An 18220-nucleotide genomic window follows, 5' to 3' on the forward strand; every position below is an offset into this window, starting at 1 on the left:
AGGACTGGATCTGGGAGGAGATGTGCAGGGGTGAAATTGATCAACATACAGTGTGTGACATTCTCAAAGAACTGGCGCAGTATTTTAAAAACTTAGTTAATGAATGGACACATGCATGCATGTGCATCCGTCCGTCCGTCCGTCCATCCATTCATCCATCCATTATTCATCCATATAGGAGTGCTAACGTCATGGCATGAACATAGATGTCAGAGGACAACTTGCAAGACTCTGTTCTCTCCTTCCATAATTAGGGTTCCAAGGACTGAACTCAGGCTTGGTCTTAGGCACTTTTACATCGAAGCCATCTTGCAGCCCTCTTTCTTGTGCCAATGTTCTGGTGCTAGGGGTCAAATGCTTGGCCTCTAACGTGATCAGGGAGAGCCTCATCTCTGAGCTGCACCCCATCTCCAGCTTGTATCTGCTTTTCCTTTTAAAACTTGTGTGTGTGTGTGTGTGTGCGTGAGCGTGCACATGAAAGGTTGAGGGTTATTTGTGTATGGATGGACATGTGTATGGATGGGAGTGTGGAGGCCAGATGTTAGCTTCAGATGTTATTCTTCAGGTAGTGCTGTCCATCTTGATTTTTGACATCAGATCTCTCCCAGCCTGGATTTTTGCTGACTGGGTTGGGCTAGCTGGCCAGGGAGCCCCAGGTGCCCACTTTTCTCTGCGTCCTCCAGTGCTTGGATTACAAGTGTGTGTCTGCGCATCTAGGTCTCTTTTTCTTTCCTAGCAATCAAACTCAGGCTGTTGGGTTGGCAGGAAGTGCCTTTAACGTCTGAGTGACCTTAGTGGTCCTCACACCTAGCTGCTTAATAATTTGGTTTTCTTTTGACATTATAATATAGCTAAATCATTTCTCCCTTCCCTTTCTTCCTTCTGGACGCCTATATAACCTTTCTTGCTATCTTTCAAACCCACGGCCTCCATTTTCATTCATTGTTGTTATGTATATGGTGTATACATATATGTATATGTATATGATGTATGTGTATATATGTGTGTGTGTGTATATGTATGCCTTACTAAATTTAGCTTGCTTAATCAGTACAATATTGTTTGCATATGTAATCCCAAGGCTGACTAATTGGCATTGGATAACAAATTGATGTGCTCTTCCCTGGAGAAGACTGTTTCTCCTGCTCTCAGCATTCCTTAGCTGCCTGTAGTTCTCTGTGTAGGCTGAGGCCTCCTGGGCTTCCCTCAGCTCACTCTGGTCTACTGTTACTGACCTGCTCAGCGCATGTTGACACAGTGATATCATCGAGACTTTAGGGGTGTAGCATCCGACATTACTAGGCGACAGTCTCACAAAGAACGCCTTGACCCTCTGCTGCTATAATCCTTCTCCCCGCTCTTTCAACACGAAGCCAGAACCTTTGGTGGGGGAGTCGTTTGTATATGTATCCACTGGAAGTAGGCTCCACAACTCTGTATTTTGATTGGTTGTGGTTTTCTTTAATGTCCTGTCTATTGCAAGTAGAAGTTTCTTTGACTGAGGGGTGAGGGCCACACTTACAGGGTTAGACACTGCAGAAGGATGTCCCACCTACTTAGTTTACATGGGTGCTGGGGATTTGAACTCAGGTCCTTTATGCTTGTACAGCAAGCATTTCACTGGCTGAGATCTCCGGATAGGCTCTCGGTTTTTAAATTAAACTTTAAGAATGCTAAACTGTCAGGAAAAAAATATTAAAACAGGACTGTAAAGACAGTGCACACAGAGACTGAAGTCATGTAGAAAAGTGATGCTCTACGGGACAGCTAACATTAGGTGAGAGCCACGACAGAAGGATGCCCGTTACAACTCAGGACAAGACCCAGGCAGCACAGGGGCACATCCCAAGATCTACCCTCGGTGTTGCAGATTGTCAAGTGTACCAAGCCATTGCTTCCCCATGGCAGGGACCTGAGAGACATAAGCCAAGTGCTCAGCCACCTCCCAGAATCCATGTCCCTGCTGGGGTCATCATGAGCTGTGTGGCACTGGAAAGCTAGATTCAGAGATACAAACACAGGCACATAGCTGGCAACAGATTCACAGGGCCTGGCACCGAAATCCACCTCGGTCTCCAACAGAAATTATGAATCTGGAAGCTATCAGATAACCATGGAAACGGCGGGAGAGGAACCTTCCATCAGGGAGCATGCGGCTTCCTGCTAATTGAAACGTTGCCAGTTCGAGGTGTGTGTTGTCTGTGGAGGCATCTGCTCCCTTGACTAATTGTACAAAAGCTGACAAAGTGTGCCTTGGCTGCATACTCCTCTCCCATCCCGATGGCTGCTGTGGTCACTCTTTAATGACAAGTCACCTCCCAGGAGCCTCTGGGGATGGTTGTTTGTTAGGTTTACGAGCAATGGTCCCTGCATGTGGTCCCTAAGCCTTTGCTTTTGTACAGTCAGTAATAACCCCGAGTGAAGAGTATGACAGAGCAATGATGCAGAAGACGGGCTCTGCCTTCCCTGTGTGCCAACTCATGGGAAAAGCAGGAGGTAAGTGCGTGGTTAGCTTTAATTGCCAACTTGACTTGATCTAGGGTCACCTCAGGAGGGTGCCTCATTGAAGAACTGCCTGGATCACGTTTGCCTGGGGGGTGTGACTACGGGGGACTGTCTTGTTTTGCAGGGAGCACCATATGGACTGGGCCCCGAGCAACACAAGAACGAGGAGAGGTAGCCAAGCGTAAGCAGAAGGCAAGGAAATAAGGGTGTGAGGAGGCACTCGTTATCTCAGCTCTCGATTCTGGACGTAGCAGGACTGGCTGCTTGAGATTCTGCCTCGACACCCCCTAAATGAGGAGATGGTGCTTGGAATTGTAAGCCGAGAAAACCCTTTCCTCTCCTCAGCTGCCTTTGTTGGGCTATTTTATCACACCAATGGAAGGAGGTAGGAGAGGGGATGGGAGTGCCAACTCTGTGCTCCAGAGGACCAGATGGCAGGGGAATTTCCTCCAGAGAGTTTCCAAGAGGTCTATCCTGAACTTGGGGGAGAAAAGGGATGTGCCAGGGTCCCTGGTGTTCTTGAGAAATGGCTGATATCCAGGTTTGGCAAGAAGGACTAAAAGCCTTTGTATTTCTTTATGCTCAGACCTCCACAAGTGGTAGAGGGCTTGCCTAGGAAGTGCAAGGCCCTGGGTTCGGTCCCCAGCTCCGAAAAAAATAACAAAAAAAAAAAAAAAAAAAAAGAACCTATCATGAATGGTGCACGGGGCTGCTGCCACGTGGCTGGTTAGAAACGAAGGTAAGAGATCTATGATTCAAGTGGCAGGGTTTCTGGGGGCTTCTGTGGCTGATCTAAAGAAGACTTCTATTTTTATTTTTTGTAACACAAGCGATAGGGTATTGTGTAGGCCAGGCTGACCTCAAACTAGTTACGTAGCTGAAGATGACTTTGAACTTCTGACCTTGCCGCCTCCACCTCCTGCATGGTGTGGCAACAGGTGTGTACCACCACGGCCCCCGCTTATGTGATGTTGGAAATGGAACCTAGGACTTTGTGAATGGAAGTAAGCATTCTGTCAACCGAGCCACATCACCAGCTCCCGAAAGAGGCCTTGAGAGCCCAAATGTGCAAGGGAGACCCACACCAGGAAATGCAAGAGAGTCAAGGCTGTTGGAAGGATTAAATTTTAGAGTCTCAAACCAAAAGGGATAGGAAGAAATCTCCAAACTTAAAGGGAAAAATTTTGGGGGATAAAAGCAGAAACGAGCATGGTGGAAACGTGGGAGATGTGAAGTGGTCCATGGGAACTCAGAAAGAACAGAAGGGAGTAAGTGAGACACTGGGACCTATTAAATCCCTCAGAGAGATTGCCGCTTCACCTGGCAGGGCAGAGTCCTAGCCAGGGAGGAGTCTTTGCAAGGCTGATGTTCAATCTGGGATAAAACCCTGAGGTGTTCCTGGCAGCTCTTTCTGAGTTGATTCTCAGTGTTTTTGTTTGTTTGTTTTGTCTTTGTTTTTATTTCGTTTTGGAATGTCTTCATTTACTTCAATTTATGGACAGTATTTTTTTCTGTATCTAGGATGATGTATGGCTAGTAGACTTTTGCTATTGTTGTTGCTGTTGTTTCTTTCCTTTTCTTTTCTTTTTTTTTCTTTCCTTTTTGTCGGAGCTGAGGACCGAACCCAGGGCCTTGCGCTTTCTAGGCAAGCGCTCTACCACTGAGCTAAATCCCCAACCCCTCTTTTTAATGCTAAACCTTTCTCTTTCCTGTCTCTTGCCTTGAACAGACTGTGTTAGATTGTTTGCTGTAATCTTTGCTTCTTCTCTGTGTTCAGTGTGCCAGTTGTTTCTCTGTGTATCTTTTGGATTTGCTACAATGTTAAAAGCATAGCTACGCTGGGCTTTGTACTGGCTTCGGTGTCCATCTTGGATCCTCACATCTGCCATTGGTTGTATCTCATTAGTTTGGGAGCTTCTCAATTGCTCCTTCAGGACTCCTTCTGCCCTACCCCTATCTGAGTTCCCATGCTGGGTTGGACCACTTCACATCTCCCGGTTTCCTACAGTCAGGGGTTTCTGCTTCTATCCATACACAGTTTTTCTCTTCAAGCTTGTTGGTGATTTCTTCCTATCCTTTTTGTTTTAAGATTCTATTTTTATTTTGAAATTATGCGTCTGTGTAGGTATATGCACATGAGTGCAGTTGCACATGGAGTTGGGGTTCAAAGTGATTGTTAACCTCCTGATGCCGGTGCCTGGAACCCAATGTGAGTCCTCTGTCAAAGCAATCACTCTCTCTGAACGGCTGAGCCATCTCTCTAGCTTTTGGTTGGATGATTTTCTACATATCTTGACTCAGGTCTTCATGCTCCTGCTCCAGGAAATTTATCCACCAAGCCATGTCTGCCGCACCTTTTGTTCTCCTAAGTTTTGGTGAAAAGTTACTGTTACCATTTGTGGAACAGTAAAAGTTGAGGTCAACGCTTTCCTGCCTGGTGGTGGGAAAATGGCTCCTGCTGTGTCAGGTGCTGGTGCTAATCAATCAGAGAATCTGGCCAGAGACAGAGCTCAGTGCTGAGAGCTGCCTAACTGTGGTTTCTCTCCAGCAGCATGCTCGCTCGGGATGGGCACTCAGGAATTCCAAAGCATCTTACAGGGACACAGTCAAACAGGACACTGCTGCTATATTCTTTCGTGGTTTTATAGTCTTCAGAAAACATTTCAGAGTAAATTTTAGGTCTTTCGGTTCTGAACGTCATATTCTCCAGAAAGATATAATTATTTAAAATTACCTGCTTTTGCACTCTTTCCCCCTTTTTGACTCCTGCGATGTCTTTACATGTTAAGAATACTGACGTGCGTTCTCACATGGGAAGCTTTCTCCCAGGTTTTCATTATTGTTTAGCCCTGGGGACAGCACTTTTGGTCTGTTGGCTTCTTTGCTTTGGCCCCTGAATAACTTTTTAATTTTATTAAAGTTAACTCAAATTAGCCAATATCCTAAAGCTTTTTTGCATGTAAAATGTTTAAAGATTTCTTATCCATTCGAAGGCTATAGTATGTGTGTGTGTGTGTGTGCGCGCGCACGTGCATATGTGTTTCTATATTAGGAAGTGTTCTCTAAAAGGGCAAAACTAAACAAATAATTACATGGTCCTTTACTGAACTGGCTTCCACACAGGACTGGATAGCCCATCAATGGCTGCCTTCATGCTGGAGAGATAGAGAACCAGGTTCCCAAACCAGGAGGCTCAGCAGGCATAAGGAAGTCTGGGACACCTTGCAGCTGCGGGAAGAGTAGCTGGTATTAAATCCACAAGAGAGACCGAGGGCTGGCGTATGATGCCTGTGAAGGACTTCCGCAGGGACAGACACACAGGCCCAGAAAAGCAAGACGAGTCAGTTTGTATACTGCTTTCCCTCCTCTCCCGGCTTCTGTTTTCATCTGAGTTGCTTACTGTGAGTTGCCACGCCCCTCTGAGGGTGGGGTTTCCCTCCGCTCTCTGCACATAGCACCAGTGGCAGTCCTCACTAGTCCTTGTCAGGGCTCAGTTCAGTCCTTAAGACCAAGCCTCACAGTATGCATGTGTCTCCAAGAACACACAGCCGCATATGTGAAGACTTTGATGGCACCATAAGAGATCATTTTACCTGGGTTCGGTCCCCAGCTCCGAAAAAAAGAACCAAAAAAAAAAAAAAAGAGAGATCATTTTACAGTGAGTGTGAGTGTAGTTCTTGTAGCAAATCTCCCTTTCCCTACAAATTTAAAGTGTTGCCTTCACCACTGAATGGCTCAGGCAGGTTCAACATTATTAGACTTTCGATTTTTAATTCAAGTAAGCAAAACAAAGCAAAAGGCTCAAATTAAATTATTAGGTCTACTTTTCATAATAACAGACTGGAATTGGTAATTCAAGTATCTCAACGCTAATACGTAAGCTAATTAAAAAGTGCAGTAAATTGGATTCAGTAGTAGCTTGGAATTCACATTTAAATTAATTGGTAATAACTCTGCTCCGTGCTCCGCACACAGCAGGGGCTGCTGTACAGATGGGCAGGCCTCCATCTGGCCTCCGGCAGCCATCCTGATCTGTGAATGGGGCGGCCAAGAGACTTGTGCTCTGAGGTACGAAGACAGCTGCACCAAGGGCCTCAGCACTTGGTGTTTGCCTTACTTTTCCTTGAGAAAGATTTTTTAGCATCAGTGTTCTGTGAGAGCGTATCTGGGGAGGTGAAAGTGTCTTTGGGAACAATATGGATACATTTTAACTCAGTAATGGGGTGGGGGTGGGGGACTGGAGGACTGACTCTTTAATGATGAAGGACAAGACGGCTTTCAGTGGAAAAATTCTGGTGTTGTTCCGAGAGGTACAGCTTTGGATGCAGGATAACTGTAGTTTTCACAGAGCAGATTTGCTATTGCACACAGCTCAAAAGAAGAACTGATAACTGACAACCAGAGGCCCAGCCTCCTTCCGGCCCCTAGGCTATGTGTTTCTAAAGCTTGCTGACTCCTTCTAGTTTATGGGATTGCACAGTAACATAGGAAGTACCTATGCACCAAAGGGTCCCTAGGGTGCAGTAGGCTGAAATGATGACTTAGGACACTTCCCCAGGTAACTGGTAATTTGCTTTCTATGGCACTGCCAAAGGTAACCACGTGGTTTGTGCACAGGACAGACTAGAATCTCAGAGAGACGGGCACACTCTTGTGCCTGTTCTCACGCTTTGATTTCACTCTGCATCTAGGACTAGGACGGCTTCATCAATCGCTCCTGCTGGGAAATTCTATGGTGTGAAGAGGAACCAATAATGAGAGGCCGGCCCACCCGATTGTTTAGAATTATATTTTGAATGCAATTTCAGAATAATCAATTTCATCTGAAACAGTCTTTGAATATAAATAAGCTTCAGAATAAAAATGATTTATTTATGTGGCTTATTAGGAAATAAAAGCTTCAGTTAACTAAAGTGGTTTCTATGTAGCCTGGAGCACCCTCCTTCATACAGATGGCCCTGCCCACAACCCAGTTGGACTTGCAGGTAAGTAGAGGAATGAGGTTAATGCAAATTGCACTAAGGACCTCTCTGTTCATTGCCCAGATGATCTCCTCCCCTGGCTGCATGGAGAACTGCTCATACAGCGCCCCCCCAGGCTGCATGGAGAACTGCTCATACAGGCCGCCCCAGGTGCATGGTTCCCCCCAGTAATATCATGCTGCAATTCAATTTTTAAATTTCTATCTATAAGCCCATGTTCATGAGTTATTGGGTTCATTGGGGAAAATTATGGTAGTACTGCCCTGCTATTGTGAGCCCCAGGCTAGGTGCCGGATCCATGAAAGTGACTCATCTGATTAGGGCTTTGATGCTTCACCGTCCATCAGAGGAAGTGACTCCAAGCCACAGAGAAGACTGAGCGTCTTGTCCCCAGTTGCTGCCCACTTAACACAGCACAGGCATCTGGAAATGGGAAGCGAGGAAGGCACCGAGTGCTTCTTGACAACGTTCACAACCACGCTCCCTGACACACTGGGCACGCCATCAGGGGAACCGCTGAGAGCAGCTGCATTCTGCCTAGTTCAATAGCTGATTTCCCCAGCGGGTTTTAACTGTTTATATTTCAGAGGTTAAACTTATCAATGAACAAACCTTCGAATGAATAAACAATGTCTATTGATCTTACGTCTGTGGGAACAAACTGCTTTCTCCGCCCTTACAAAAATCTGTTGTCTAAGCATGTACTTATGAAGTGGGAGTCCTCAGAAAAGCTCCTGTTCAAATATTTCCTCTCACATGCCCACATGGTCATTTGAATGGAAGCATGCCTCTGTTAATGCAAACATTGGAGTGACGTGCCAGGTTCTGGTATATCACAGATGGAGGATCAAGAGCTCAGGGTAACCTGGGCTACGTGAGATCCTACCTTACTGGTTTTGTGTGCGAACTTGACACAAGCTGGAGTTACCACAGAGAAAGGAGCCTCAGTTGAGGAAATGCCTTCATGAGACCCAGCTGTAAGGTATTTTCTCAATTAGTGATCAAGGTGGGAGAGCCCAGCCATTGTGGGCGGGGCCGTTCCTGGGCTGGTGGTCTTGGGTTCTATAAGGAAGCAGGCTGAGCAAGCCAGGGGAAGCAAGCCATTAAGTAACATCCCTCCAAGGCCTCTGCACCAGCTCCTGCCTCCAAGTTCCTGCCCTGTGTGAGTTCCTGTCCTGACTTCCTTGGGTGATGAACAGCAAGGTTGAAGTGTAAGCTGAACAAACCCTTCCCTCCTCAACTCCTTGGCCTTTGTTCCTTGGCCAGGATGTTTTGTGCAGGAATAGAAATCCTAAGACATTGCCCAAACACAATTATGAAATAAACAACTGAAGGACTAATTGGCCGTCCAGTTGGTATCCAATACCAAATGGCCAGCCCTTAAAACACACATACACATACTATTATACAGATTGATCAGGTTGTGCTTAAGGAACGGTTAACGAGAAAAGAGGACACAGTTTTGAAAGAGAGCCAGGAGGAGTATATGGGAGGGTGTGTAGGGAGAAAAGGGAAGGGGAACATGATATAATTATATTGTAATCCCACAAAGTAAAAGAAATATTTTTTTAAAAGTCTGGTAATAAATGCTAAGATATCAATGGGAAAGAAAAAGCGAGTAAATGGATGGCACAGGCTCTAACTAACATTGTCAACTTAGAAGCAAATTGGTGATAGCTCGCCCACAGCTAAACAGCCACTGGGGAAGAAGAGGCGAGAGGTCAGGAGAGAAAAGACCAGTCTCTCTTACGTTTGGTGGTCTCCAAGTGGTCTTTGTATGATGGACTTCAGCAGCGGCTCCGGCCGGAGGGCCACCGTCGGGGATGTTTTGGGGCTGGAGTCTGATTCCCCACTCTCCTCGTCACCCATGGCTTTTATGTAGCTGCCGCTCCTCATCCTACGGCAGGGGATCTCCTCCTCTTTGCCGCCTGTAGGGTATGCACCCCAATCATCCTGAGGCACCTGGGAAAGAGCAGAGACAGCCCACGTCAGTTGTGTCCCCCAAGGGTGTGTCCCGTGATTTCTTGAGGACGTAGCTCCACTGGCTGTTTATCATTTAAAGTCATGTATATGTAATGGCATGTTTTCCAAACCCAGAAAGGCCCTCCGTATGAAGCCATTGATTTTTTTTCCCCCATTGTCAAAGATAAACATTATGGGAAATGTTGAGATTGTCCTAGGAGCACAGGAAAAATTTCTAACGTTTAGATTTCCATTCAGAACCAAAGGTGATTGCAGGGAAAGAAAGCTGAGTAGAAGAAACAGAGGAGAAAACGACGGCGACACTGATGTTACGGCTGAATGTCTTCCAGTGGCAAACGCTAACAACGGAGAAGGGAATTAATCCCCGAAGCAGAGTCACATCACATACACAAAACACAGGCACTGGCAGATGAAGAAAGATATCCCATCGCCTTATGCACACAGAGCTTCATACCATTGTACACCGTGCTTTGAAGACTCAGAGAATGCCAACTCTAAGTCTTCCTGTGGTGTCCCTGGCCTGAGGTCACCAGATGATGAAGCTGGGCAGCATCCTGGCTCCTCCAATAAGCTATGTCTCACAGGAGTGAGCGCGATGTTTCTCAGAACAGCAGCCCAGCCCTCCCCCCCATCCGATTCAGTACAGCTCATAAGCAAGGCACTAGCCTAGTCTGTGCAATTCTGCCAACAGTTCCAACAGCCAGTAAAGGGTGAACCTGGCTGGAGAAGAGGGTTTCGGATGCTGCTGGTGGAGGGAGCGGTAAAACTATACACTTAAAAAAGTTTTTCAAAGTGGCATTTTCATTGTAGAACACTTCAGAGTTTCAGCAATATTCTGAAACTGGCCTGAGAGGGATCCTGCTTTCCTTCCAGCCTCAACACCGCATGAAGCCAAGTGCTCTGGCCCTTCTGACAGAGACCCATATGGCTAATGGGATGGCAAGCTCTTTGGCAGAAGGCACCAATGCTCCTTCCTGAACAGCATGGCGTGTGCTATGCCTTGTAGATCAGACGTCTTCCACATTATGGTCAGGAGCTCCTCTGCGCTCTTCTCCCTTTCTGTACCCCAGGTTAGCCAGTGTTTGTGTGTTTGTGTGCCTTATGTCTGAGTGCCAGGGTATAACATAACTCACAAGGTCCAAGAAGGAGGGGAGGGATTCAGCTGGCTCTCCCTGGAATGAAGTCCCCCAGCCCTGTAGCAAGGCTTGGCACTGTGAGAGGCAGCTGTTGATCAAGGGCTTAACAGGTAATATGCTATACACCTGAGCTGGGGTAGGTGCTGCTTGTAGGTCGGGTGCTTTAGCGTTTTAAGGACACAGCTCTGTGCCAAACTATGCACATGGGGAGATGGCTTGGTAAAAATTTAAAGACCATGTTAAGATTTTAAAGCCCAGGCCACACGGATCACACACAGCTGAGGTTTTAGGCAGAGTGTCATGGAAACCAATGAATGACATAGAGAGCTTGTGTTCAGCATATATCGGTGATGGTCCGCCCATGGAAAAATCTTGATCTAGAGGGAGACACCATATCCTGACAGTGGATATCCTTCAACACTAGAGAAATATCACCATATGTGTGCTAAATGAATGAACTCTTGGGGCCTCTGACAATTCTTATCTGGGTGATTTCTTACCAAAGCCTCTTTCGTAACCACACAAATGGAAATCCATCTCTGTGGCTCTTACCAGATGGCCAGGGTGTTCACACCATGACCAGTGTCCTGGTTTCTAGGCAAAGGTGTGCCAGCCCATTCATATCCTGTGTAAACCTTGAAAGTCAGTCACTGGGACAAAGGGATGCTAGTTTGTCCTTAGGAATGGCCGCACATGGACTGAATTGGAATTTCAGAAGAATCTATCCTTAGCTATAATAAGACAGTTATGAAGACAGCACGGCCTGTTTTCCAGGCTATCCCTGAATACCACGGATACAGTATGCTATGAAGAAGTTGATTTAATTCATAGTTCTGTAGGCCAAAGGCATGGTGTTGGCATCTGCTTAGCTTTTGGAGAGGACCCTTTGTGAGACAAGCAAGCCTTTCTTCTTCTACTTCCTTACCACAAACTGTATCATCATGGCTGTGCGTCATCATGGCCACTCCCAGTACAGCTCACTGCCCCAAAGGGCTACCTCTGAATCTATGAGCATGTGGATTTGAGAACTCACTTTCCAGCACATAAACTCTGGGGGATACATTCAAACCACCAGAGGGGAAGGCACAGGAAGTGGGCAGGCTTATTTCAGTGTAGGACCAATGGGGGGGCGGGGGGGGGGGCGGTGCATGGCAGGTATCAGCTAAGAGAAAGGGAGCTAGAGAGTTTTCAATGACTTTTCTCATCTATTTACATAAGCTTTTCTAAGTTGTGTATTAGTTTTGCCAGAACCCTGAATGTCACTACATTTCCATGAGAGCAATGCACCCTGAAGGGGAATGGATGACAGTGCGATTAGGCTGAAAGGTTAGGGTGAGTTGGTGACTGGCAGCCAGTACAGGCTCCTGGAGGGAGGCTCCAGGGACCACTTAGTCTGAATCTGGCCAGCAGAATGGTGCAGGCAGAATAAACAGCATTAAAAAGGGACAGGTGGCCAGCCCCTGGGTTGGACCAGAAAAGCCTGCATTCTTCATCTGTCGGTGAGCATTCCAGGTGGTGGTCACAGGGAAAAGGACAGAGCAGGGAGAGGCTAGCTGCCTCTGAAGGAGAGGCTCACACTGTCCAGTTTAGGGGAGAGTCATTTTAAAAACCCCAAAACCGTGTTTCCACAAAGAACAAGGTAAAGATTGTTTTTTATTTCCTCCAGCAGCCTACAAATTAACTAACAAATGAGACCAGCTTGTATGTTTCTGTTTCTGATTTAAGAAGCCAACTTCACAGCCTTCGACAGGAAAAAAAAAATTCAATACAGAAGGAGTGTGGAGCATATGCCCGGGCTATGAAAAGCCACCGACTCTCAGTAAATAAACCTTCCCCTTATGGTGCAAAACCGTTAAAACCCGCAGCAGAACGCAGAGGAGTGGCCAAATGTGCACCTGGCACTCGCATGTGGCAGCTTCGCAGCCTCAGGGAAACAAGCTAGAGGCTTCCAGCCACTGCAGAGCCAACCCCCTGCCTTCCCTAGGCCAAGGCAATCAGCTACCCCAGTTGCCAGCGTGCAGGGGCGAACGGCATTTATAAGTTCTGTGAAAAGGGGAACTCTCCCAAGATGGACATCGGGCACGTGCAGTCATGCTTGTACTTTACGCATGGCTTAACACTTCAAACGAAAACATCTTTCTTTCAACAGGCAAGGCACAGGGGAGAGCGGCTAGAATTTTATAATAAAGTCCTTTTTAGGTAAACTAAAGGGACACAGCATCTGAAAGCTGTGCTCTCTCAGGAAACATTTTCCTCATTCCCTCAGCAACATGTGTGTGTGTGTGTGCGTGTGTGTGTGTGTGCGTGTGTGTGTGTGTGTGTGTGTGTGTGTGTGTGTTTTAAACAAGCATCAAGTACACGAGCCACGGGGGAGACTGACAGCTGGTCCCTGCCTGCTGTGTACGGAGGGCAGATGAATGACAAGGGAATCTAAGCAGAACATCACGTAAAGCCACCAGTCTGTCCACAGACCCATCTGGGGAGATTCAATTCACACAGGGAGTTCTTTCACAAGCCCAGGGGTCCCAAGATGCTTGTTTTAAGGGAGCTGTGTGCGACTCCACCAAGAAATTACTGCCTACAATCCTGCACAAATCTGAGACAGTTTTCCTTGAGCCTTGCTATGCTTTGTGTGAAAAATCAGGTTATTTGTTCTAGTTGGCAATTTTAATGAGCAATGGATTTTTTCCCCTTTCTCTCTTGGATATAACTACCATGTAAATCAAGGGGAGAGAGAAGGCTGCTCAGCTGGCAATTTACCAGGAATTGTTTACCCATTTCCAAATCCCCCAGGGCTGGCAGAGCCTTGCTGGAGTCTGAGTCCTCATTACAACACGCCCGTGTCAGTCTAATTTGTAGTTCTCCAATTACTGCTACCCTTCACTCAGAAACAAACACCAGAACACTTTATTCTGTGCAGGTTTGCTATGCCCCAACATTTTTTTCTTTTCTTTTTTCTTTTTTTTTTTGTCATTGCTATTAAACTACTTTCAGTTAAAAGTTACTTTTCTTTTTTTCTTTTACGCTAGAGATCAGGCCATGCACACATGTTTATCTTTCTCCCTCCGTGCCCTATTGGCCCCACCTCTCAGTAATGTGCATCTAAATAGGACATTCATTTTGGAAGGATGTTTGTATAATGGGGCACACCATTTCTAATGGTCTTAGATGACCCTGTGAAAGGGTCCTTTGACCCCCATAAGGGCCGTGACCCACAGGCTGAGAACCCCTGACAGGGAAGGAGAGTAAAGGGTGTAGCTAACATTAACTGTCCACTTGACACAATCTAGAATTGCCTGTAAGGGCAGTTTCAACTGAGTGTTTTTATCAGGTTGTCCCGTTGGCATGCCTATGCAGAATCGTTCCTTAATGTAGAAAGGCCTAGCCCACTGTGGGCAGCATCATTCCCTAGGCAGGTAGTCCTAGGCTGGAGAAGGCTACCATGAGCCAGAGAATCAGCATGGACACAAGCCAGCAAGCAGCATTCCTCTATGGTTTCTTCTGCACTTCCTTGGCTACGAGTCAGTTCCTTGGTGGAGAGAGTAATGCATGACATAGCAAGTAGCCCTGCCTTTAGATTCCTGTCTTGAGTTCTTTTCCTGACTTCCCTTGGCGATGAACTGTGACCTGGAAATGCAAGCTGAAACAACGCCCCCCTGCCCCCTATCACTTTTGGTCAGATTGTTTTATCACAGCAACATAAAGGAAGTTAGAATAGGTTGCCTGGATATACTTCGAAGGCAAGGAACCTGGGAAACATGTGGCAAGAACTCTGTGCAAAGAAACCCCAGGGAGCACACAGCAAGCGCTCTGTGCAGAGCTTCTGGGTATGAAAAGAATTCCAAGGCCAAGGTCTTCCTAGCCAAGCTAGGCAGTGGAGATGTAGTTTGTGATGGCGAGCTCTGGCTGACATTGAGTGTTTACTATAAGAGAGGCAAGAGCTAGAAGAGGGGTTTTGCTATAGAAGGCAGAATATTCCTACATTCAGGGCTAGGAAGGGAGACCTCTGGTACCTACTGACACTAAGAAACCACGTATAAAAAGATGAGCTATGAAGGCCAGCCTCAGACCCATGCCTGTGTTTCCTTCTACACCGTGCTGTGAGCACTCAACTCTCATCTCCACAGATACACTGGAGCCTAAGTATGTGCAGAATTTATCCCTCCAGGATCTGGATATCAGTTTCCTGCTCCAAAGTTACTTTGAATCAGTAGGTCTTGGCTAAATGATCATTCCTTTCCCTTGGAGCTCTCTGTCTCTGTCTGTCTGTGTCTCTGTTTGTATCTCTCTCTCTGTCTCTGTCTCTCTGTCTTTGTGTTTGAATTGGTCCGTCTCACTGTCTGTCCCTGTCTGTATTTTCTTCTCCTGTTTGGATCTGTCTCTTTTTCAGTGCTTTTTTGGAGAGTCATTCTCTGGGCATTGTTACGCATGAAACAAGGCCCACTGGAGTCCGAGTGGGCTGAAAGTATTCTTGAGAGAGTAACTTGCAGCTCCACAGCTGCCAACACTGAGAGGGTTTGAGCGCCCAACGTCAGTCATCTCTTGTTTAGCATTGGGGGGCTCAAAGCAGCTTCTGTGGAAGCCGCAGTCAGGAAGACAAGGGATGAGAGCCTGGTGGGAAAGACATAGCTAAGCGGTCTCTTGTGACAAGAGGTCAGGGGTTACAGGAGACACAGCTGAGGTCTCAGTCTGTCCTTTTGAGAACGGTGGGCCTTACGTAGCCTGTGCCGGATACCCAGGTGGCTCTCTGGCAGGAAGACTATTGAGAGGGGTTCCACATCTCTGACTCAATAAGTTAGAGGCAATTCTTACATCCTTTTATTTATTAAGCTGTGTGGGCGGGCCTGTTTCCTAGGCCTCCATGGAGAACGTTCAGGAAGAGTCTTTGATATGAGCCACATATTTCTTAGTCAAGGTTAAATGATGGTGCCCACTTGCCAGCCTTTCCTTACTAGGCTGTGTAGGGACACCTTTTTCAAGTAACTCACTGCTTTGGGGCTTCACGGCTTCCTTTGCAGGTCGCCTGACTTCCTCTCTAGGGAGGCCTCTATTAGGTTAGTCAGACCTTTTGTTTTCTGAATTCTGGGTGCTTTGATATTTCGGTCTTTGATAGTCACAGAAATACAGTCTTTCTCGGGGCTTGTCAGGTCGTGCAGGCAGTAAGGAACTTTCAAGCTTGACTTTCACAGCAAGTTCACAGAAGCAGAGTTTTCATCCCAATCTCCCCTGTGGGCCCCACATGGAGGCCACTGCCCTTCTGCTGCAGATACCTAGGGACAGTGTTCAAACTGAACTGTCCTATCCTCTCTTTTTTTTTTTTAAATATTTTATTTATTTATTTATTATATATGAGTACACTGTAGCTGCCTTTAGACACACCAGACAAGGGCATCAGATCTCATTACAGATGGTTGTGAGCCACCATGTGGTTGCTGGGATTTGAACTCAGGACCTCGGGAAGAGCAGTCGGTGCTCCTAACCACTGAGCAATCTCTCCAGCCCCCTGTCCTATCCTCTCTTGACCCTGCCTTGCCACTCTTTGCCTGGAGACCATAGGGCTTAGGTGGTCATTCTCTCCCACTGCCCCTGCCTGGCCCTGGCGGTACCTGTGTGGCATGCTATCCTTATAGCTCAGTGTTATTTTTAGTGATGCTTATTGAGAATAAAACAAGAGAGGGGATGAAAATGAGATCTAAGCTAAGGAAGGACACATTGCAACTCGTAAGCCAGAGACACAAAGGTACATTACAAAAATCTCACAAGCTGTGCTGGCGAAGCTTATGAGGACATGGATACATTTATTAACACATATGATCAACCAACACTGATCCATAAGGACATAGGAAACTTTAATAACCAAAAGAACATGAAAATAAAAAGACCAAGTCAGCAGTAAAACATCCTCAAACGAAGAAAAACAAAAGAAGACAAACAAATGAAAGAAGAAGAAAAAACCCCAAAAAGGTGTTGCACAAGATGCTTTCAGTGCTGAATTTTACCAAACTTGTAAAGAACAATGGTGGTTTCTTCTCAAAGTAAAACACAAAGAGAGGAAACTTCCCCCGTTCTGGGAAGCCAAAGGAGACAGGCACCACCAAGCAACAAAGGTTAACATCCCAGGTGAAAACATATAGAAACATATTAGCAACATAATAGCGACCTGATCCCAGTGCATCTCGAGAGCTTATGTAGCACAACCAAGAGGCATTTATTCTCAAGAATACAAGACTGGCTTACAGTATGCAAGTCAATAAATAACTCACCACATGACCAGAAGATGGGGGGAGGGGGAATGTGACTGACCATCCCAAAAGACACAACTTCTACATCCCTTCATGATAAACATCAACCAGTTAGGTATAGAAAGAACACACCTGAACATACTACTAAAGACACGATGTGACAGAGCCATAGCTGACATCATGTGGAGCAGGGCGGAGGAGATGTTGAAGGTGTTTCTTTATGCTCTTCAATAAAAGAAGGCACACGTGCGGCTACAGTTCATATTTGGTATATACTGGGGGTCTTAGAGCAATCACATCTGAGAAGAAATGAAAGGTGTTCCACTAGGAAAAGTAAAATTATCCCTCTTTCCTCATGTCAAAAAACCCACTCAAGTCTCCACCAAAAGACTGATTGATGTCAGACAGGCAGATGTTAGAACTGATGAGTGAATTCAGTAAAGTTGCAGGATAACAAAGCCAATGTGCAGAAATCAGAAACACTGCTAGAAACCGATATAAACTTGCTCATAATGAAGCCTAGAAAGTGTTCTCATTCACAGCACCTACAAGGAAACAATACATCTAGGAATAAATTTAATGAAGGAAACAAGTATCTTCTATAATGAAATTGAAAAGAGCCATTGAAGGAACTGGAAGAACCCCCTTCTCTTCCCTCCCTGCTGACGTATATGCATACACACAAATGAAAAGACCTGTTATGTTAATGGACTAGAACAATTGATTTTTTAAAACATATATATGACCTCAAAATAAACAACACAAAGCAATTAGTAGATTTAATGTGACCATCCATAGAACAGTCATGTATTCTGCATTCAAATAAAAAAAAAGAATTCTAAATTTAAGTTACTGGATAATAAAGGCTGTCTTGTGCAAAATGAGCACTGGTGTACATACACACACATACACACACATATACATACATACACACACATACATACACATGCACATATATACACATACACACACATATACACACATACACACATAGACACAGACACACACATACACACACATATACACATATACATATACACACATACATATACATACACACATACACATATGTACACATACACACACATATACACAGACACATACACACACACACACATACACATATATACATATACACACATATACACACAGACACAGACACACACATACACACACATATACACACATACACACATATACATATACACACATACACATATACATATACATACACACATACACATATGTACACATACGCACACATATACACAGACACATACACATACACATATATACATATACACACATATACACACATACACACAGACACAGACACACACATACACACACATATACACACATACACACATAT

The 18220-nt window shown here is 45.7% G+C and overlaps 2 protein-coding genes across 3 annotated transcripts in view; one reads left to right on the forward strand and one right to left on the reverse strand.

Annotated features, from left to right (window-relative positions):
* Erich1 (glutamate-rich 1) overlaps positions 1–18220 on the forward strand; it is a gene marked incomplete at its 5' end in the record, with an annotated part of 52793804 nt that overhangs the window by 52094755 nt on the left and 680829 nt on the right.
* Dlgap2 (DLG associated protein 2) overlaps positions 1–18220 on the reverse strand; it is a 710212-nt gene that overhangs the window by 80315 nt on the left and 611677 nt on the right. For all 3 annotated transcript variants that reach the window (XM_087587398.1, XM_087587397.1, NM_053901.2), the window contains 1 exon segment: positions 9238–9449. In XM_087587398.1, the coding sequence (XP_087443524.1) occupies positions 9238–9449 (212 nt within the window).

This window comes from Rattus norvegicus, chromosome 16 (assembly GCF_021556685.1).
Source record: "Rattus norvegicus strain SHRSP/BbbUtx chromosome 16, alternate assembly SHRSP_T2T, whole genome shotgun sequence".
Lineage (NCBI taxonomy): Eukaryota > Metazoa > Chordata > Mammalia > Rodentia > Muridae > Rattus > Rattus norvegicus.